Source organism: Lupinus angustifolius, unplaced genomic scaffold, assembly GCF_001865875.1.
Source record: "Lupinus angustifolius cultivar Tanjil unplaced genomic scaffold, LupAngTanjil_v1.0 Scaffold_79_77, whole genome shotgun sequence".
Lineage (NCBI taxonomy): Eukaryota > Viridiplantae > Streptophyta > Magnoliopsida > Fabales > Fabaceae > Lupinus > Lupinus angustifolius.
Window position 1 is genome coordinate 26,659 of NW_017723812.1, and position 22,237 is coordinate 48,895.

General features: G+C 30.9%; 1 protein-coding gene across 1 annotated transcript; it reads right to left on the reverse strand.

The window, feature by feature from the left end:
* Nucleotides 1-893: 893 nt before the first annotated feature.
* LOC109339531 (probable indole-3-pyruvate monooxygenase YUCCA10) lies at nucleotides 894-5,113 on the reverse strand. Its single transcript, XM_019576986.1, has 5 exons — nucleotides 4,856-5,113; nucleotides 4,251-4,611; nucleotides 1,650-1,883; nucleotides 1,422-1,547; nucleotides 894-1,095 (listed from the first exon to the last, which is right to left on the reverse strand). The coding sequence occupies exons 1-5, from the start codon at nucleotides 5,107-5,109 to the stop codon at nucleotides 898-900; spliced, it is 1,173 nt and encodes a 390-aa protein (XP_019432531.1). The 5' UTR covers nucleotides 5,110-5,113; the 3' UTR covers nucleotides 894-897.
* Between the last annotated feature and the right edge of the window lie 17,124 nt (nucleotides 5,114-22,237).

Here is a 22,237-nt window from a genome sequence, read left to right on the forward strand (position 1 = left end):
TATAAGTTACTAAAATATCATTGGTAGGGCAAAAACACTTTACTAACCTTATAAAATACTAGAAATGACTAAAATACCTAGAGTTGGCCAAAAAGACTTCATTGACCTCATAAAATTCTGGAAACGACCAAAATATTCTTAGTTGGGTAAAAATACTTTAATTTTTTTATAACTCAGTAAAATGACCAAAGCACCCTATTTGACCAAAACACCTTATATCACTAGATCAATGCATTGGTTGGCCAAAATTACTTTATTATTTCGTAAAAGTTTAAAATTACTAAAGTATCCTCATTCATTTTTTAATATACAAAAAGGTTACACAAATTAGGTGTTAGTAAAATTAAATGATAATAATGTGATAGTCAAAATTAAAACTTAATGCATTGTTGAGATTTTCTACTATTATTAATGTAATATTACTATATTTTTGTATGAACAGAATAAAACATAATCTATTATTATTATAGCGGATCACAAAAACCATAAAATTTGTGAGATTTTTATGCACCTTTTTCATTTTAATATATCAAAGTGCATGTTCAACTTATTTGTATATAACCACCCTATCTATATCACAATCACCCTTCCAAACATCTCACCTCATATATTATTAGAGAATAAAGTATATCCTCAAGATAAATTATCTTCTTTACCCAATAAAATCATGATATATATCATATTTAATCATAGGACACATGTGCTAATTTTAGTGTCTTAAATTATCTTGTAATATGAGGAGATAATTATCTTTTAGTATGAGGAATAATTATCTTTTAGTATAAGGAGATATTTTATTCTTATATTATTAATATGTACAAGCTATAAATAAAATGGTAGGTAGCCTTTTTGGTAGTCATCCTTACCCAACCTGCACTTAAATTCTAGTCACACAATTTAAGACAAAGGAAGATCATTCATGTTGTGTTTCTTATTAACTTGGTTGATGTCTTCAGCAATAGCTTCAGCATCAGCTCTAACTCCGAATAAGCCTCTTCTTGATAGTCCTGCACAATACAAGCCATTTTCTCCCTTCCAGTGGTTTGGGAAAGCATTTTTGGGGAACCCATTATCATTTAGAACATAGTTGTAATCCTGCAAAAGGAAATCAGTTTGCACTTAATTATACTTATTTATAAATTTAATTGTTTATGCATTATATGTTTTAACTATATATATATATATAAAAGGAACTAACAAGACATTGATACAGTGATAAAATATAAAAAATGTCAAAGGTTTAATTACTGGAAGTGACATTTGTTGTGAGTGACATTTATGCACTTTAATACCAAGGGTATCCCTTGCCCAACATAAATAATGTCTTTCAGGGTTCATGACTGTCACTTTCCGGAATCGAACATAAGATTAAAGCTCAATTAATTAAAAATTAATTACTATAAATATATCTAATTCCATACCTTAAGCCAATTATTAGCCGTGCTTTTATAGCCCGTGGCAAACACGATTGCATCAAACTCTTTCTCCAAACCGTTTCCAAAGACCACCTTCTTGTTCTCAATCCTCGATATATTAGCAGGAATGACCTATAGTGGAATAAACAGAAGAAAAACATTAGAATATTGTAAAATAATAATAATTTGGGTATTAATATGATGCATCTACTTAATCATTGAATTATTAAGAACCTTGATTGCTCCCTCTTTAATCTGTTTAATTGTTCCAACGTCAAGAACTGGAGACCTTCCCGTAATTTCCTTGATATAAAGAGGACCATTTTTGGGAAGATAAATCCCATACTTGGATAGATCACCATATTCCAAACGTGCCAAAAATGTAATAATAGAGTCCACAACTTGGACAGGTAAATTTTTGCTAATGGCCATACCTTGATGGATCAATTCTTTGGTCAGGACATGAATCTGCAAAAGAAATATTAAAGAAAAACATTTTTATAAATTTCATCATAAGATAGTCATTAATATGTTTTTTTTTGTATAACCAAATGTATCTACTTACTCTATATAAGTAAGAAATTAATCCCCATTTGGGAACCATCCCAACAAATGTTTCTTTTAGGAATTGAAATATTTTAATCTATATGGTAATCTAATGAAATCTTATACTGATATACCAATATATTGTTAGTAGTTATTAATATTATATAGAGCACCTTATAAAATATAGTTGAAACTAATGCTAAGATAATACCAAAAAATATATTATAAAAAATCCCCAAAAAAAATAATGCTTAGATGTACCAATTCAGGAAGGGAACGGAGTGTGTTTAAGGAAACTAAAGATGTAATTTTGAATTGGAAAATGAATTGGTTAAACATTTTGAGAATTTGTGTTTAGATTTCCAAAATTGACCCAAATTATATTCTTTAAATAATGACATTACACCATTTGTTGATAACTTCATAAGAAAGAGAGAAATGGCAGAAAACTTGCTTGTTTCGCTTTTAATTTTCCATATGCATCCTACAAAGATTATCCATCTACTTTTAAGAGTTAAAGATAATTTATTTCCAATTAAAAATTAATATAAGTTTTTTAATCAGCTATCATCATTCAATTGAATAGTAGACTGGAAAGGGAAAAAAGAAGAGAGGTGGATTTCAATCATAAAATTAATTTTAAAAATACATATATTCAGAGAGAAGAGATCCACTTAAAAGTTAAAACAAATCACAAAATTAATCTTTATTAATTTTTATTTTGGAAATTGAATACATTATTTTCACTTTCTTTACAATAATTAACTAATAAATAATGTATTATAATTATTTAACATATTATATCATAATAATCAATAATCGTTATTGAAGAAAATATTTTTTTATGTGGAATAGTAGTTAAATAATCTATGTAATGATATATGCATATATTATTAATTTGTAAACATATTTTATTCCTAATTTTTTTTTGCATGTATTAACTTGGTATCTAAAAAATTAGAAAATCTAAAATAGTTTGCAAATATATTAAATGCAAGTCAAATTATTAAATTTCTATCAAACAAAATATTTTTCATTGAATTTACTCTATAAACAAAATATTTTGTTTATTGAGAAAACTTATTCAATTAATATCAAACAAAATATTTTTCATTAAAAATGAAAATAATTAAATGGAATAAAATATATTTTTTAATGTGGGATAGTGGTTAAGTACCTATATGTATCTTATTTTTTGTATTTACTAATTCGATATCTAAAAATTGCAAAATATAAATTCTTGTAAATACCTTTTTTAGTATTTTTAAGACTTTTGATAAAGACTATTTTGACTCACATTAAAGATATTTGAATGTGGCTTTAGATTTTAATTTTCTAGAGATAAAATTGGTAGTCCTAAAAATTTATAAGGACTAAACTAAGTATCTATTCATTATTAATTTGAAAACTTTTCCATAAGAACTTTCCTCTATTTTTCTTAGAGGCCCTATAGAAAATTATATACCAAAAAAGAAGACACACTAATTAAGGTAATAAAATACATGATAGTCCTTTCAACATATTACCGACAAATATGTATAACACTTATTTATATGGAAAAAAAATGAAAAAAACACTTGTTATTACTTTTAACAAAAAAATTATTCAAAATCGATAAAACAATTATACAGTGTACTATAAAAGAAATATATATAAATGATATAGTTTACACTATAGGCATGTCCATTAAACTCATAAAAATTATCAATCATGTCCGAAAAAATCATCATTAATTTCAAATAAACAATTTAATAATTGAATTTTTGTAAATATCAATAGAAAAAAGTTATAGAAAAGATTATGTCCAAAAGGAACCAAAATTCTCTCCAGCAAAATAAGTTTTTATTTTTATCACTTATAATGAAGGATAAAAATATTATATAATTATATTTATAAGATAAAAATAGGAAAGAAATTCACTTACTTTAAGAGTACTCTTCATACTCGCCATCAATTTTTGAGGGAAATCCAATGGTTTGGATTAGTAAGTAAATCTAAACCGTTAGATATCCATAGAATTGACCGTTAGATATCTATAAATTTAATGGTTAGGATGAAGAGTAAGTATAAAAAACTTACTCTTAGAATAAATGGATCATATCATAAAAATATGATAGTGTTATGTTTTTTTTATGTTGTTTGTAATGTAATTACTTCAAAGGGTGAAAAAACACCTAGGATCTCCAATAAATGGCCACACATACACACGTGGGGAAATTAAAACGAGATCTAAAATGTTATGCATGTCTGAATAACAATTTTGCATGTAAAGAGTGATCCAAAATTTACCGGGCTTCGAATGAGAATTGAAGTATTAGCACCATAATTATAGAGATCATAAGCAATCTCCATTCCCGAGTTACCACTCCCAACAACCAAAACCTCTTTTGACTTATATTTGCCACCAGATTTGTAATATCTGGTGTGCACCATTTCCCCCTCAAAACTTTTTAGTCCAGGTATATCATCAGGAATATAAACTTCATTGTTTTCACCAGTGGCTATCACAAGAAACTTAGACTCATAAAGTTCCATTGTGTCTTCTTTAGTATTCTTTGCTTCAACTCTCCACTTGTTTTTTGTTCCATCATATGCAGCAGATTCGACCGTACGACAACAGCGAGGGTTTATGTTAAAATGTTCTACATACCTGTAGGCAAGGGAAAATGGTGCAGGGAATATAATACTTAAAATCAATCATTTTTTTAAGTTGAAGGGAATAATGGTTTTGATGCTATGTATCTAGTTATATAGGATATATGCTATAGGGGTCAAGCATATGCAAAAATATATAATCAGTAAATATTTTTTTGAAATTTATTAAAGTTTACATGTATATGACTAATTTTACAATATATATGTAAGAGGGGGCAAGCAAATCTGTCCTTGCAAACCTGTCTAGATATTGAAGAAATTGAGCTTTTGTTAGAAAGGTTTGGCATGAGGATGGGTGAGGCATGAAGGGCAAATAGCAAAACTCTTTAGCTAGATGGAGGTTCAATCGATCATAAGCATTTTTCCTCCAAAGAGAAGCATTACAATCCTCTCTTTCAAGTATTATGTGAGAGATCGAGTTTTGTTTTAGGCATGCTGAAATTGCAAGGCCAGAAGGACCACCACCTATGATTGTTACTGTGAACTCTTCCATATTGTTACTTAGTAACAAGGAGCTGGTTTAAGAGAAAATCTATTTGCGATGTACGAAAAGTACCTATGCTTGTAGTTTTTATAACCTTGTCTTCATACATGAATTCATGAACGCTCAAGTTTTTAAATACTCTTAGTAAAATAAAAGTAAAGTGTATAATATTTGTATCATTTCTAGTTAGAGTAAAATTACACTTTTATTCTTGTAAATAAAAAAATAATTCCTTTTCCAATAATGAAGATGATCATATTCGAGTATTCCATATAACGTTTTACTAAAAAACAAAAAGGAAACATTCCTATATGATTTTTTTACCATATATATGACACATTCATATACCAAGAATAATAACTATCTTGTTCCATTATTACCATATATATCAGATATTCATGTACCAAGAATAATGTGGTTGATAAGATAATAGAGTTCCCTTTTATGATTTTACTTGTTGTTAATTACTATATAAAAAAATATTTTTTATTAAAGACATAATTATTAAACTATATTTGATTCTTTTTTTTTTGTTTGTAAATTTAGGAAATACATATAATGTTACAACCATTATGAACATTCATTTTTTGTCTGGCCTAGAAAAAACCTAAAATCTATTTTAAATTAAAATAATTAAATTTAAAAAAAAAATAATTGTTAGATATCAGTGCCAGAATATACCTAGAAGGGGTTGAATAGGTGTGGCGGAGCTCAAGTTCCACTTTTTGAGTTTTTACACACTTGCTAAAAAATGCCCAATTAATCGATTAAGCACTGTTCATAATCGATTAACCAGTAACAGAACCAGAATGATCAGAACAACAACTTGCGCAGTTATTAACCAACACACAAACAGATATACAACATATACTTCTATGCAAGATTAACAAGAACATAACAAGGAACAAATATGCAAAATATTAGCTCCAAACTCGCATTAAAACATCTTGAAATATAAAAGAGAAAATGACCATATAGTATATTCATGTACCAAGAATAATGTGGTTGGTAAGATAATAGATTTCCCATTTTATGATTTTACTTGTTGTTATTTACTATATAAAAAAAAATATTTTTTATTAAAGACATAATTATTAAACTATATTTGATTCTTTTTTTGTTTGTTTGTAAAATTAGGAAATACATATAATGTTACAACCATTGTGAACATCCATTTTTTGTCCGGCCTAGAAAAAGCTAAAATCTCTTTGAAATAAAAATAATTGAATTTTAAAAAAAGAAATAATTGTTAGGTATCAGTGGCGGAATACACCTAGAAGGGGGTTGAATAGGTGTGGCGGAGCTCAAGTTCCACTTTTGGGTTTTTACAGACTTGCTAAAAAATGTCCAATTAATCGATTAAGCACGGTTCATAATCGATTAACCAGTAACATAACCAGAATGATCAGAATAACAACTTGCACAGTTATTAACCAACACACAAACAAACATACAATAGATATACTTCTATGCAAGATTAACAAGAACATAACAAGGAACAAGTATGCAAAATATTAACTCCAAACTCACATTAAAACATCTTAAAATATAAAAGAGAAAATGACCATATATATCAGATATTCATGTACCAAGAATAATGTGGTTGTTAAGATAATAGAGTTCCCTTTTATGATTTTACTTTATGTTATTTACTATATAAAAAAATTATTTTTTATTAAAGACATAATTATTAAACTATATTTGATTCTTTTTTGTTTGTTTGTAAATTTAGGAAATACATATAATGTTACAACCATTGTGAACATCCATTTTTTGTCAGGCCTAGAAAAAGCCTAAAATCTCTTTTAAATAAAAATAATTGAATTTAAAAAAAGAAAAGAAATAATTGTTAGGTATCAGTGTCAGAATACACCTAGAAGGGGGTTGAATAGGTGTGGCGGAGTTCAAGTTTCACTTTTTGGGTTTTTATACACTTGCTGAAAAATGTCCAATTAAGCACTGTTCATAATCGATTAACTAGTAACAGAACCAGAATGATCAGAACAACAACTTGCATAGTTATTAACCAACACACAAACAGATATACAACAAATTCTTCTATGCAAGATTAACAAGGAACAAGTATGCAAAATATTAGCTCCAAACTTGCATTAAAACATCTTGAAATATAAAAGAGAAAATGATAGAAAAGATTGCGCACAGATTTTATCCTGGTTCGTTTTGCTGTCCACTGCAAAACTACATCCAGTCCTCCCCTCTGATCTGGGAGATTTTCCTTCTTCACTATAGAACATAATGTACGTTACATACACGCTTCCAAATACAAGACTCGAACGCTCCTTTCTTGAAATCCAAAGAACTTCGTCACCCTTGGTTTGACCATTCCCAAAACCGCCTCCAAGAAAACCTTTCTTACCGCGATTCGGCCTCAGCCAAGGTATCACTCTTTATCCCAAGACCTTCAAGTCTTTGTGTGAAGAATACCTTACCTAACCGCATCTAGGATTTTCCCAATCCTTGAATAACAATGCTTTGAGTTATGAACGAGTACTTAATACTCGGATATTACAATAAAGATCAAAGCCTAAAAACCTAAGCAAGAACTCACAAGACGTCCTAGTCTAATATGAATGTTCATGCATAATGTTTCTGAAAATATGCAATCATAAAGAACTATCTCTTTTTCTTTTCAAGAACACAAGAATGATGCAAGAAAGCTTTTTAAAGAATCATGCAATATGAATGTGAAAACTATAGCTCTAGCATGATCTAATTTTTCTCCTAATTCAACACTCTCTAATATATTCTAACAATGATGATCTATCTCTTTTATCTGTTTTTTCTCCTTTAGTCGTTTCTGCAATTAGCCAGTATTTATACAAAACAGATTTTGCATCTAAAAACAGTTTTTCAGTTATGTAGTTGAAACAACATAAAAACACTCACGTTAATCGATTAAGCCATGAGGTTAATCGATTAACCAGTGTATTTTTAATACATGATTAAATGATAAATTACTTATATGATATATGCTCATGTAATACATGATTTTCAAATATAATATCTTTAATGCATAAAATCAATGTATAAAATGCATGAACCTAATTATCATATACTTCTAGATGATGTCTCATTTTAGTGGATTAATTACTTTATTAAGTCTTGTGAGACTCACACCTTATAACCTAAGTCTAATAAGTCACCTCTTCACCACTTGAGTCCTTGACATGTTGATTGTTGAGCAATCTTCAAGCTTTAATAAAACATTGTCTTCATCAAAACATAGGCAAAACATTGCTAATTCAATCCTTGACACTTTGCACTTTTAATAATAAACAAAAGTTTTTCTAAAAAATAATAATGAATAAAGAAAAATAAAAAAACGAATGAGTTTAAGATTAGCTTCCATCAAAGTTTGATTATCAGATAAATTAAAGATTTGTAAACATGTAGTTTGAATCATATTATATCAATTTGATTAAGTTGCATGAATCACCTTAATAGTAAGTATATCTTTAAGGATTAAAAAAAAATCAGAGATTGCAAAGCACAAATCATATCAAATTGATTGTGTTTCAATACGAGTATGGTAAGAATTACAATGGTGCCAAAAAGAATAATATTGAGATGAAGTATTAAATATCTTTTGCGACTTGCATACAATTTACTTAAATATTTTATCTAAGAAAAAAGACTTTGAATAATTTTATTTTGGACCAAATAATTATTTTTAGGAGTATTACAATGATTTTTAGGTTCTTTAAAAATTAATCACAAAATATACTTTTCAATATCCTTGAACCCAAAAATACTTATTCAATTTTTGTATTTTTAAAATAAATTTAAATTCAAATTTATCTAATAAAGGTGAGAATTTGAAATTATAAATAATCATTTTTATATGTATTAAACCTCATGAAAGAAATAAAATCCATACTCGCCATCTATTTCCTAAAATATCAAATTTGAGTAATTAAAAGATGATTTTGTGCATTAATATATAAGAAATCCTCTCACATTTTAGACTTTAATCCTAACCAATGTTTAGGTAAATTTGATTTACCAATGATTTAGAAAAGATATGATTAATTGAACTAGTCATTCTAACATCCATAATATTATGATTATATTATTTATTTGTCAAGGAATTGAGAATTAGTTTATTTAGTCATTTAATCTGTGTACTAAAGGAATTGATAAATAGATAAGAAATGGTGGTAGGAAATCATAGGAATGGTCATATATGAATGTCATTATTGGATACTAGATGACAAATAGTAAAATCTAATCTAAGGTTCTTTAGTTTTCAACTTAATATCTTTAAATTGCTTACTTTTATATTAGTTTAATTTGAATACTTTCACAAAAACAAAATATTTTTCAACCCAAATTTAATTAGTTTGTTAATTAAAATAATATCAATAAAATTCTTGTGAATTCGAAAATATTATATACTTGTTTGCGGTAAATCATTTGGTTAAAAATGACAACCAATTTGCCGGTTAGCAATGAGTTAATTACATCCACCTAAAAATAACATAACTACATATATCATACACATAAAATGTCTTATAATCCTAAAAATTATACATTTGGGATCATGTCATCTAAATAGATACAAACTATGTTTCTAAAAAATCAAAATGGTTCATTTTTGAGTTTGTTGCATCAAAAAGAAATTAGTTGCCTAATCTTCACTTCCAAGGAATAATAAAGACATCAATGAATGAATAAAATAATCAAATACAAAAACTATAATAATAAGAATTGTTATATCATATTCATCATCTTCATTACAATATGAATTTGGAGAACCAAAATAAGTACTGTTTCATGCAAATCAAAGGAGGAAGATTATAAAGAATTAGCATGATGGGCCAAGTTCTATGAGTAATACTCATAGACTGTAAAGGATTGAACACATTAGAAGCCAATCCTTGTCGAACATTACGATGATTTGACACAAATGTTTGATATTGAGAGTCAAATTCTTTCCAGACAATTGAGGCGGCTATATGTCTAAGAGAACCTTCATTCAATCTACCTTCTTGGTACCATATTATTTATTCATCAATTTTTGAGGACTTGAACAACCTTTGTATCTTTGGTGTCAAATGAAACCATCGGAGGAGTTTTGCTGGTATTATTTTTCGTCTTTCTAATGCCTCGGCTACAATATGTTGTTACCATAGCTTGCAACAATTCTAAATGACATGAAAAAAATACTTATTGGCTGAATCACGACCATGTCGCTCTCTTTAAGACGTTTTGTGGCACTGCCCAAAATGTGCAAGCAGACTATCAACCACGCCGTCCCCAAGATAAAACAGCTCAAATCTCTATTATTGAATTCTTATTGCACTATAGGAACCAATCTCAAATATATCCACCATAATATGGGTACTAGTGTCAATTCTCAAATTTTCCACAATATGGCTACCCGTGCCATTTATTTTCCCTAAATACTGACTATCAATGCCAGTTCTCAAAATTCCCACAATATGACTACTCATGCCAATTCTTAGTACCACAGAAAGAAATGGGGAGAAGTTTGTCGGAAATGCATCAGCGGAAAATATGAGGGAGCAAAAAAGAGTTGAATTAAAGTGCATTCAACTTGGGGCAAGTAAATATGAAGAGATGAGGCTTCTATTTATAACATAAATGTTTTTCCAAGTTCCTCATCTCTCCCATGTGGACTTGGGAGTTGTTTTTTTCAAAACTCTTCTATATGGGACTTGTGAGTTTTTTTTATATTTCACACCCAAAAGTTCTCACTGATGGCTTCCAACAAATCATGTTCCAACAATCCCCCACTTGAAATTTAAAAAATGATTTCTGAGAATTTTTGTGGTCTCAATAAGATTGTGCATAAACAAAGGTGTCATGCGACTTGAACCTTTGCATATGAGTAAGATCCAGATTTTACTTGAGTGACTCGTAGTCTTGAACTCTATCTCCAGCATCAAACTACGCACAATATTTTCAAAGGTGTATTTTGTAAAGCTCGTGTGTTAAAGGTCATGCACATATATCCTAGTATAGTGAACGCTTTAGAAATTTATGCCCTAAAATTTCATAAGAAGCGACCCTCACTTCCACATTCACATAGGTGAGTCTATCAAGAGTACTCATGTAGCCTAGGTACTCCACTCCAATTGGACTATAGATCTCATTAAGAGTTTAACTCATCCTTACATATGTTGTGAGAATCTTGCTTTTCATAATTTTATAGCATGTTCATTCTCATATCACTTGAAAACTTGTTATTACTCATTGAACCTATTTCTTGTTAGGCTATGGATAGTCCATCTCATCATTTATGGCTTCTTGCACAAATCAACATACAAAGAAGTCAAAACTTCTTAGAGAGTTGATGGATTCTCCTCCAATATATAGACCATATAATCAGGTCTATACTCTCTAGCAGTTGTTGCTCTCTTACTTCTTCTAAGTTCTATTTCAAGACTTTCGTTTTTTATCATTATCTCTAATCACATGTATGTGATTAGTCTGTGTGTCCAACGAATACACGTTCATAGGCTTTGTGAGTTTAACTCTCTAGGGGTATACCATCATAAATGATTTCATGAGCAATTCTCTATATCTCATTGGACTGAGACTCTACAGATTTATCATCAAACATTTGATACTTGAGGTAGCGGCTAACATTATACATTTTAGTCTCAGCTTCCTCAGTATCATATTTCTTTTCAAGTATATACCAAATTAATTTAGCAGATTTGTATGGATTGTACTAATCATAGAAATCATTTGACAACTCATTCAAAATGAAATTCTTATAAAGATAATCATTTTCATTGCAGTAGAAACATCTTAAAATTATTGTTACTATAGCTGGCAACAATTATAAATGGCATAAATAATACTTAATAGTTGAGTCACGAACATGTCGCTTTCTTTAAGATGTTTCGTGACACTTCCCAAAATGTGCAAGCAGACTATCAAATATGATGTCTCTAGGATAAAATAGTCCAGATCTCTATTATTGAATACTCACTGCATTGTAGGAACCAATCTTAAATACACCCACCATAATATGACTACTAGTATCAATTCTCGAAATTCCCACCATATGACTAATAATGTTAATTCTCGAAATTCCCACAATATGACTATTTGTGCAATTATTTTTCCACAATGTGACTACTAGTGTCAGTTCTTGAAATGCTCACAATATGACTACTTGTGTCAATTCTTTTTCCTCAATACTAACTATAGTGTCAATTCTCGAAATTCTAACAATCTGACTACACATGCCAATTCTTAGTACAACTAAAAGAAATAGGGAGAAGTTTGCCAGAAATGCATTGGTGAAAAATATGAGGGTGAAAGAAAAAGTTGAATAAAAGCGTATTTGTGAATATCCATTTTTGTCCGGCTTAGAAAAAGCCCAAAATCTTTTGTCAAAATAATTTCCATAAAAAATAAATACTTAGATTTTTGAAAAGAATAAAATAAATGACGGGCTTATAAAAACCCATGCCTTCTTTTCCTAAAATTGCAAAATTAATAAAGCTTTGTTATTATTTATTTTGATTTTTTGAAATTATAATATTAGATAAATAAAATGTTATTAAAATTCATTTTTATTAATTTTTTATGATTTATTTTGAATTTACGAAAATTAATAAATAAAATTCCATGATATATTCCTAATATTCACATTTGAATTTCAAATAAATAATAATAATAAATAAAACAAAGTCAAAGTTTCAGAGAAATAAATGTGGTTAGTATCCTTTAAAAAATGGTGAAATTGAAAATAGGGATTAATTAGTTAACTTTATTTAAGGAGAAAATGGTTATTTAGTTTTGTTATAAATAGTCATTAGGTGGAGAAGAAAAAGGATTCCAAAAAATAGTAAAAATGGATGCTGGAAAAAGAGAGAGAAAAAAATAGAGCAAGTGTATTGGGATCTAGTGCGAGTGAGTCCATATGAAGTTGCATGCCCCCATCTACTTCACAGTAGGATTAATTGACAACCGCATTGACCTTTGGCTAGATGAAAGATATCGCGCCACGCAGGCGATTGCAATCCATTTGTGTAGACGTGTCCGTAGTTGATCCAGAAGTCCCTATCTTTATATACAATCCGCTACAGCCGAGTATGGACCAGTCACAGTGCACCCACATCCGAGCCAATAATGTCGCGACAACCAGGCAAGTGTACCTCTCGGTTATACATGTGACCGTAGGAGAGCAATGCCTCTACTAACGCGCAATTCAGTGCGGCTGAGTACATTCAAGGCTTGGTGCACCTTCTGGTCAAGATATCACAAGCTGCCACGTGGCACTCTATTGGTTGCATTCTTTTCTGCTTGACGCAGCACTGGAAATTTTGCACCTCTCCATACATAATCAGCACCCTATTCAAGTATATTTATCTTACTTATTTCTTTTTCTAGTGCATTTTTTTTATAAAATATAATAATAACATATAATAATTTTTTTATAAATAGTATTAAATAATTTTTGAAAGATGAATGTTAACAATTGTTTTTATGGATGACTAATAAAAAAGATAAAAAAATCCTTTAATATGCCTAATAATCAACAACTTTTTTATGATTTTTTTTAACAATTAATTAATTCTTTTTTTCTATACTTAAATAAAAAATTTATTATGTAGAAAAAATGAAAAATCATAACCCTTCACTATTTTAAAATGGCTTTTCATTATTTTATTCAAAAGTACCTTCATATAATATTATTATTAGTGTCTATAAAAATTATAACTTTTTTGGGATTAATAAAAATATGGAGACATATAGTGGTAATACTTTTTGTCCTCATATCATCCTTGACATGTCGCGTTATGGCATTTCTTTTCATTTGATTAATTCCTATATCAACTATAAAAAAACAAAAAAAAATTATAATTATTTTTAAACCTTTTTAAAATGGTATGCGGTGAGGATATTAGTTTCTGCTGCATAGTCTGGATTTCCTAAAGCGTTTAGAGATACATAGGAGCAATGTTTAATCTTATCACACATAAAAATAAAAAATAAATATTTTTTTACACAATTTAATTTTAAATAAATTAAGGGTATTTAAATCATGCAATTTGCAAGGGTACCGTTTAATTATGGGCGGATATGGTTCCATGACCTTCCTCGATCCATAATCGACTCTCGAACATGAATATCAAAATCCAAAGCCCAATGTGATTGGGCTAAAAGATGTTCTCTACAATTTTGACCATAAAATGTAGTGACAAAAAATTGGGGTGCAACATTTGGCAACTCTGCTAGGAATTTTTTTAAGAGAGTAAAGCCCAATGCAATTTTTTTGCTTGTTTCTAAATACCCTTTTTTTCTTTTCTATTTTTACACAAACTTTTTTCTGTATGTTCGTTCATTTAGTTATTTATTTATTTTTCATGTTAATTAAATATTTGAATATACTCACCATATTTTATGTAGCTTTCGGGTGGGGGGTTTATTTAAATTTTTTTGCTTCCTCACACACTCACAATACACTTGTCTCCTAGTATTAGCATAATGAACCATCCAAATTGTTCCTGATATTGTGAGTTAGACGCTCGAGGGGCTTGAACCCTCTTGTTTATAACCTACGATATTAGGACTCCTTTCTTTCGAGATTCGATGCAATTTGGTAACCTAGAAGTCTAGAGCCTTTATTGAGTCCACTTTAAATATGACCTAGTACTCCACCATAGGGTTGTGACTATTAGAATTTCCAAAACCTTATAAGCGTACCTTCTTATTTAAGGCACGAGAATCATAACTTAAATTCTATATGTTATCATTATAAATTGGGACTTCTAGCCCTAAAAATGTGTTCATGCCTGAATGTTATGAGGATGTCATTGCACTTTGTTGTCCTTGTGCAACAAGGATGGCTTAATCATACCTTCAATGGGCTCGATTCTTTAGAGATAATTTTCAATCCTTTTGATGGGCTAAACACCCTAGGATAGTCTTCATTTTCTTCGATGGACTGAACACCCTAGAGATAGTCTTCTCATTGACCTTCGATTGGCTCAACACCCTAGAGATAATTTTCATTCCCTTCGATAGGCTCAACGCCTTAGGGATACTTTTCATTTCGCTTCGATGAACTCAATGCCCTAGGGATAACTTTTATGTCATTCTAATGAGATTGAAGTTAATCATTTAACTCATGTTCATGGACCGATACATACGTACAAATATTCATTCAAAAAATTAACCATTCAAATATTCATCATTCAAACATTCATATAAAAATAAAAATACATCATTCATGCACTAACTCATATATTCTTATACTTATTTTACAAAAAAATTAAACAAAAAAATAATCATTCATACATTACATTTTATACATCATTACACCATAAATTGCATATATGACACATTATTTGGAAAAAATCATTCGTGCAACACCAAATACATTCACCCAAGAAAAATTAGAAAAAACAATATGCATACATTGCTGATGCACCATCCTCCCATTCCTCCATACACTTCATATCCAAACTTGTTACATGCATTTCATTATCCATTGCCAAAGGCGCTCATGAAATAAAATTGATTTCAAATGTGATAAAATTGGATCCAACTAAAACGATCCAGAAAGAGGAAATAAATCAGTGGCCCAAATTGATACACCATCGTCAGAGGCTAGTTTGCAAACTTTTTTCCAAATGGAAATCCCAATTGACCGAGACAACCCCAATCACTCTACCACTACACATGATCGAGAGGAAATAAATGCCATAGAGAAAATAATTAGAGCCATGGAAGAAGCCATTTCATATGGTTTAAAGGATGACAATGACATATGTTTAGTCTCGGGTTTGGTTGTGCCACCAAAGTTCAAAGTGCCGGCATTTGACAAATATCAAGGAACTTCTTGTCCTAAAGACCACATGACTATGTATGCTAGGAAGATGACTCCTTATATCAGAGATGACAAGTTGTTGATCCATTTATTTCAAGAAAGCCTAACTGGAGCTGCCACCACTTGGTACTTGCGACTTGAGCGTTCACAAATTCAGTGTTTCGATGATTTATGTGATGTTTTTCTCAAGAAATATGATTACAACATTGATATAGCTCTTGATAGGACAAGACTAAAAAATATGATCAAAAGAGTTGATGAAACTTTCGGTGAGTATGTCCAAAGATGGACAAAAGTGGACGCTCAAGTCAAGCCCAAGATATCTGATGAAGATAGTGTTTCAATGTTCATCGACACTCTCCAACCACCATTCTGTAGTACGATGTTAGGATTCGTATCTTCGGGATTTCGTCAACTGACGATCATAGGGGAAAAGATAGAAACTCGATTGAGAAGTCGTAGAAGTGTGAAGGATCCAACTCAACATATAACTCAGGATAAAACTGCAGGTCAATGGATGGAAGGTGATTCATCATTCATCGATACTTTCAACAAAACTCAACGACATCATAATCACCAACAACATTATATTTCTACTCAGAGTGAAGGAGGACCATCTTGAAAATGTAAGAGAAAAAGTCTTTATGATGTGATCTCCATGTCTTACTCTGAGTTGTTGCCACAACATGTTCAGAGGGGTTTGTTAACTATCCTTCCCTTTAAGGAGGTGGTGACTCCATATCCAAAGTGTTTCATCGCAAATGCTCGTTGTATGTATCATGGAGGGGCATCAGGACATCTGACATAGGGTTACAATCAATTAAAGGGCAAGGTACGAGACCTGATTAATGAAGGGTTGGTCAAATTTCAAGGAAATGCTTTGATTTGAGGAAGACATGAAACAAACTCTATTCGTGAGGAACTCATCCCAACCAAGTTTTATTTCTCTAGAACTACATTGTAATACACTCTCTTGGCTCTACATAGGGCTTTACGGTTGCAAAATAAAGGGTCTAATGTTTCCCTCTTATGAATAAAAAAATTATTTTCCATTGCATTTATTTTTAGCAAGTATATACTAGTGAATTGATCTTACAAATTTATCATCCCATAATCTATCCCACAAATCATATTCACCCAAAAAATAACAAAAAATAAATTCATGCATTAAACTGAGATATAAGTTTAGATTTTTTGGAGGATGATGCAAATATAAGACCAAAGTGGTGTGGATCCTTAGGAAGGTTTTTCCAATGACACAAGGCTTCTTCGATAATTCTCAAACACTAAGAAGATATCCTCAGACACCCTGTTTAAGCCCTAGGCATTATGAAAGGAGATTTTTTTAATTGACCCATAAAACATCGATAGCCTCAATATGGTAGTTTTTTCATCAGTTTTTCATGACATTCAATTATTAGGAAATAAATATACTTTACATACATCATTCACCATATCTTACCTGAAGGGTAAAATAGGTCATACAAAATTGTTTATTTGGTCCAAGTGCAAAATAAAGTACCAAAATAAAAGTCCGATGAGAACCTTTAATATCTCAGGTAAAAGTTAGGGCAAGCGAAATGCATTATCAACGACTGACAAAAGAAATACTCACATCCTATCGGGTAAGGTACAATGTTGACCTATCACATCACAAAAATCTAATAGAATCCTAGTAATTGAATGTCATGTCAGAAAACTATTGAAAAATAGGACCAAGGAGAAAGGAGAAAGGATGAATGGGTATGAGAAACACATATTTGAGCCTTACATCTTTTCTTCGACACTCTTAGCTAGACCACAACATAATATTAAAAATACTTTGTTGAAGATCGATTTGTCTAAGATTCACCCAATGGCAAGGAAACACCGACTCCACTAAACTAAATTTTTTGATAAAAATATCTCATAATTAATGCATGAATTACATTCCCTCTTGAAGATCATAATCATTATATCATTATTCAAACCTCAAATACAACTTCAATTCCATATTAAGTTCTCCCATCACCATTTATAGCCCAAACACTAACCATATTCGCATGATCATTGTTGTTAGTATCTCTTTTTAAAGAGTTGTGTGTGACATAAAGAGCACTAAATCAAAGGAGGAGTCCCTCAAACTGGGGCAGTTTATTTTGGGATGATTCTTGTAGACGACATCTCAAGTTAAAGCCTAGGATGACAATTTGAATAGAATGATAACTCCACTATGTCATATTAGGGCATTTTTTTAGTGGGTCACAATTTTTTTGAATAAAAAAGTTTCATGAAGCCCAAAACTGAGGCAATTTTACATAAGGGCGTTAAAAACAAAACAAAAAAAGTGATAGGTTGAAAACTTGCAAGGGCGGCCTAAGTAAAGGAGAGCAATACTAAGTCGAAAACCTATAAAGGTGATTTAGTATCATTAAAAAAAGAGAATTCCCAGCAGATACCTACATCAAGTATTATGGGCAAAAATTAGGAAAAGCTAAATGAACACCCTTATGCAAATGCCCATTATAGATTAAGCAAACTCGGGCAATCAAAGTATTTCTTCTAGAGGAAAACGAGCAATCACACTTCTATCTCCCGAGAGTGAAGTTCCAAACAACTTATATTGGGACAATATTATTTGGATCAATTGTTCTTCTCAATACAACGTTGGGACATCTAGCCATCAACAAATCATCCTAGTCAACAGTAGTTAAAAAATGGGTTCACATTTTAGTCAAACTCAACAAAAATAGACAAATTAATCAAAGACAATTCATGAGCGCACTAGAACAATGGTGCATAGTTTATACACTTCATTTCATCACATTCACAACTCATACATTACATCATGAAAAACATCATACATAACATACTCTCAAACATTCATCTATTACTTTACAAACATCAAATCACGTGTTTTACGAGTCTTGTACCTCGAAGTGCAATATAAACTTTCCAGGTCGTGTACCTCGATGTGAAATATATGCTTTCCGGGTCCTGTACCTCGACGAGCAATTTAAACTTTATGGGTCTTGTACCTCGATGATCATTCAAAATTAAGCTTTTCGAGTCTTGTACCTCGACGAGGAACTTAAAATTTTCGGGTCTTGTACCTCGATGTGAAAATCTAAACTTTCCAGGTCTTGTACCTCGACATGAAATATATGCTTTCCGAGTCCTCTACCTTGACGAGCAATTTAAACTTTCTGGGTCTTGAACCTCGATGTGAAATTGAAACTTTTCGGGTCCTGTACCTAGACGTGAAAATTAAGCTTTTTGGATCATGTACCTCGATGAACAACTTAAACTTTACGGGTCCTATACATCGATGTGAAGCTTAAACTTTCCAGGTCCTATACCTCGGTGTGAAATTTAAAACTTTCTAGGTCATGTACCTTGATGTGAAATTTAAACTTTCTGGGTCTTGTACCTCGATGTGAAATTTAAACTTTCTGGGTCTTGTACCTCGATGTGAAATTTAAACTTTTCGGGTCCTTACCTCAACGTGAAATTTCAGCTTTTCGGGTCCCGTACCTCGATGAGCAGTCAAAGTCAAGCTTTTTGGGTCTTGTGCTTCAAAGTGCAATCTAAACTTTTTGGGTCCTGTACCTTGATATGAGATCTAAACTTTTTGGGTCTTGTACCCCGACGTGAAAACTTTTACTTTCTAGGTCTTGTACCTTGACGTGAAATCTAAGCTTTTCGGGTCCTGTACCTCAACGTAAAATTTAAACTTTCCGGGTCATGTACCTCGACGTGAAATTTAAGCTTTTCGGGTCCTGTACCTCGACGAACATTCAAAATCAAGTTTTCCGGGTCGTGTACCTCAACAAACAATTTAAACTTTACGGATCCTATACATCAATGTGAAACTTAAACTTTCTGGGTCCTGTACCTCGACGTGAGATCTAAAGTTTTTGGGTCTTGTACCTCAACAAACAATTTAAACTTTCTGAGTCCTATACATCAATGTGAAACTTAATCTTTCTGGGTCCTATACCTCGACGTGAGATCCTAACTTTCCGGGTCCTGTACCTCGACATGAAAACTTAAACTTTTCGGGTCCTGTACCTCGACGTGAGATCTAAACTTTTCTGGTTCTATACCTCGACAGGAAAACTTAAACTTATTGAGTCCTTTACCTTGATGTGAATTTTAAGCTTTCTAGGTCGCATACCCTAATGTGCGATGTAAGCTTTCTAGGCCTTGTGCCTAGGGTAGTTTAAAAATTATACTTTCGAGGACCCCGTGCTTGACGACCTCAAATGATACCTTCGAGGGTCCCGTGCCTCATGACCTCGAAGTTAACCTTTCCAGGACCTTGAGCCTCATATGAACCATTTACACTCCAAGTTCTGGAAGTACACCGACCTACGTTCTTGATCTTTATCCTAGTGTCTCCAAATTCTGACAATACACCGACCTGTGTCTTTGGTTTCACCTTTTTCACTCCAAGTTCCGACAGTATACTGACATGAGTTCTTGGTCTTTATCCTAGTGTCTCCAAATTATGGTAGTACACCGACCTGCGTATTTGGTTTCGCCTTTTTCACTCCAAGTTCCGACAGTACACCGACCTGCGTTCTTGGACTTTTTCCTAGTGTCATCCAAATTCTGGCAGTACACTGACCTGCATTCTTGGTCTTTATCCTCGTTTATTCAAATTCTAGAAGTACACTGACCTACGTCTTTCGAGCACTGAGATTTAGTTAGTTAGGCTTCTTTTGAGCCTTAACAAAATTAGTATTAATTTCTTTACTAGTTACTTATCATGGTATTCCTGAAACCTCAGTTTTCTTGCTATCAAATAAGTAACTAATAAAGAGATGCAGCTGTGAATGCCCATTTTTGTCCAACCTAGAAAAAGTCCCAAACATTTTTTTCAAAATAATTTCCATAAAAAATAAATACTTAGATTTTTTAAAAGAATTAAATGAAGAATGGGCTTATAAAAACTCATACATTTTTTTCCTAAAATTGAAAAATTAATAAAGTATTATTTATTTTTTATTTTTCGAAATTATAATATTAGATAAATAAAAAATAAGTAAAACTATTTTTTAATAATTTTTTATGATTTATTTCGAATTTATGAAAATAAATAAATAAAAACCCATGAGATATTCCTAATATTCCCATTTGAATTTCAAATAAAAAATAATAATAAATAAACCCAGTTAAAGTTTTAGAGAAATAAATGTGGTTAATATCCCTTAAAAAAATTGTGAAATTGAAATTAGGGATAAATTAGTTAACTTGATTTAAGGAGAAAATTGTTATTTAGGTTTGTTATAAATGATCATTAGGTGGAGAAGAAAAGGGATTCCAAAAAATAGTAAAAAGGGATGTTGAAAAAATAGAGAAAAAAAAGAGAGAGTGCGGGTGAGTCCATCATAAACTATGTGCCCTCATCTACTTCATTGTAGGATTAATTGACCATCACATTGACCAGTGGCTAGATGAAAGACATCGCACCACGTAGGCGAGTGTAACCCCCTTTGCGTAGACGCGTCTGTTGCTGATCCAGACGTCCCTATCTTGCTGTACAATCCGCTACAGCCGAGTGCAGACCAGTCATGGTGTACCCACATCCAGAGCCAATCATGTCACGACAAGCAGGCAAATGCACCTATGGCGTATACACGTGACTCTAGAGGATCAACACCTCTCCTAACATGCAATTTAGTTTGGCTTAGTGCATTTAAGGCTTGGTGCACCTGCAAGTGCAACCTATCACTGGAAATTGTTCCATCTCTCCATACACAATCAACACCTTATCCATGTATATTATCTTACTTATTTCTTTTTCTAGTGTAGTTTTTTTATAAAATATAGTAATAACACATGAAAAATATTTTTTTTATGAACAATATTAAATAATTTTTTAAAGATGAATGTTAACAAATTTTTTTATGGATGACTAGTAATAACAAAAAAGATAAAAAATTCCTTTAGTATGACTAATAACCAACAACGTTTTTTATGATTTATTTAACAATTAATTAATTCTTTTTTTCTGTAATTAAATAAAAAATTTATTATTTAGAAAAATCATAACCCTTCACTATTTTAAAATGGCTTTTAATTATTTTATTCAAAAATACCTTTATATTATTATTAGTGTCTATAAAAATTATAATTTTTTGGGATTAATCAAAGGATGGAGGCAGGTCGTGGTAACACTTAAAAATGGGATGTCAGTTTCTGCTGCTTCACCCTTTTTATTAGGAGTTATTTATTTTACCAATAAATCATTTTAAAATTTAGAACTACATAGTCTTGATTTCCGAAAGTTTTTAGGGATACGTAGGAGCAAAATTTAAT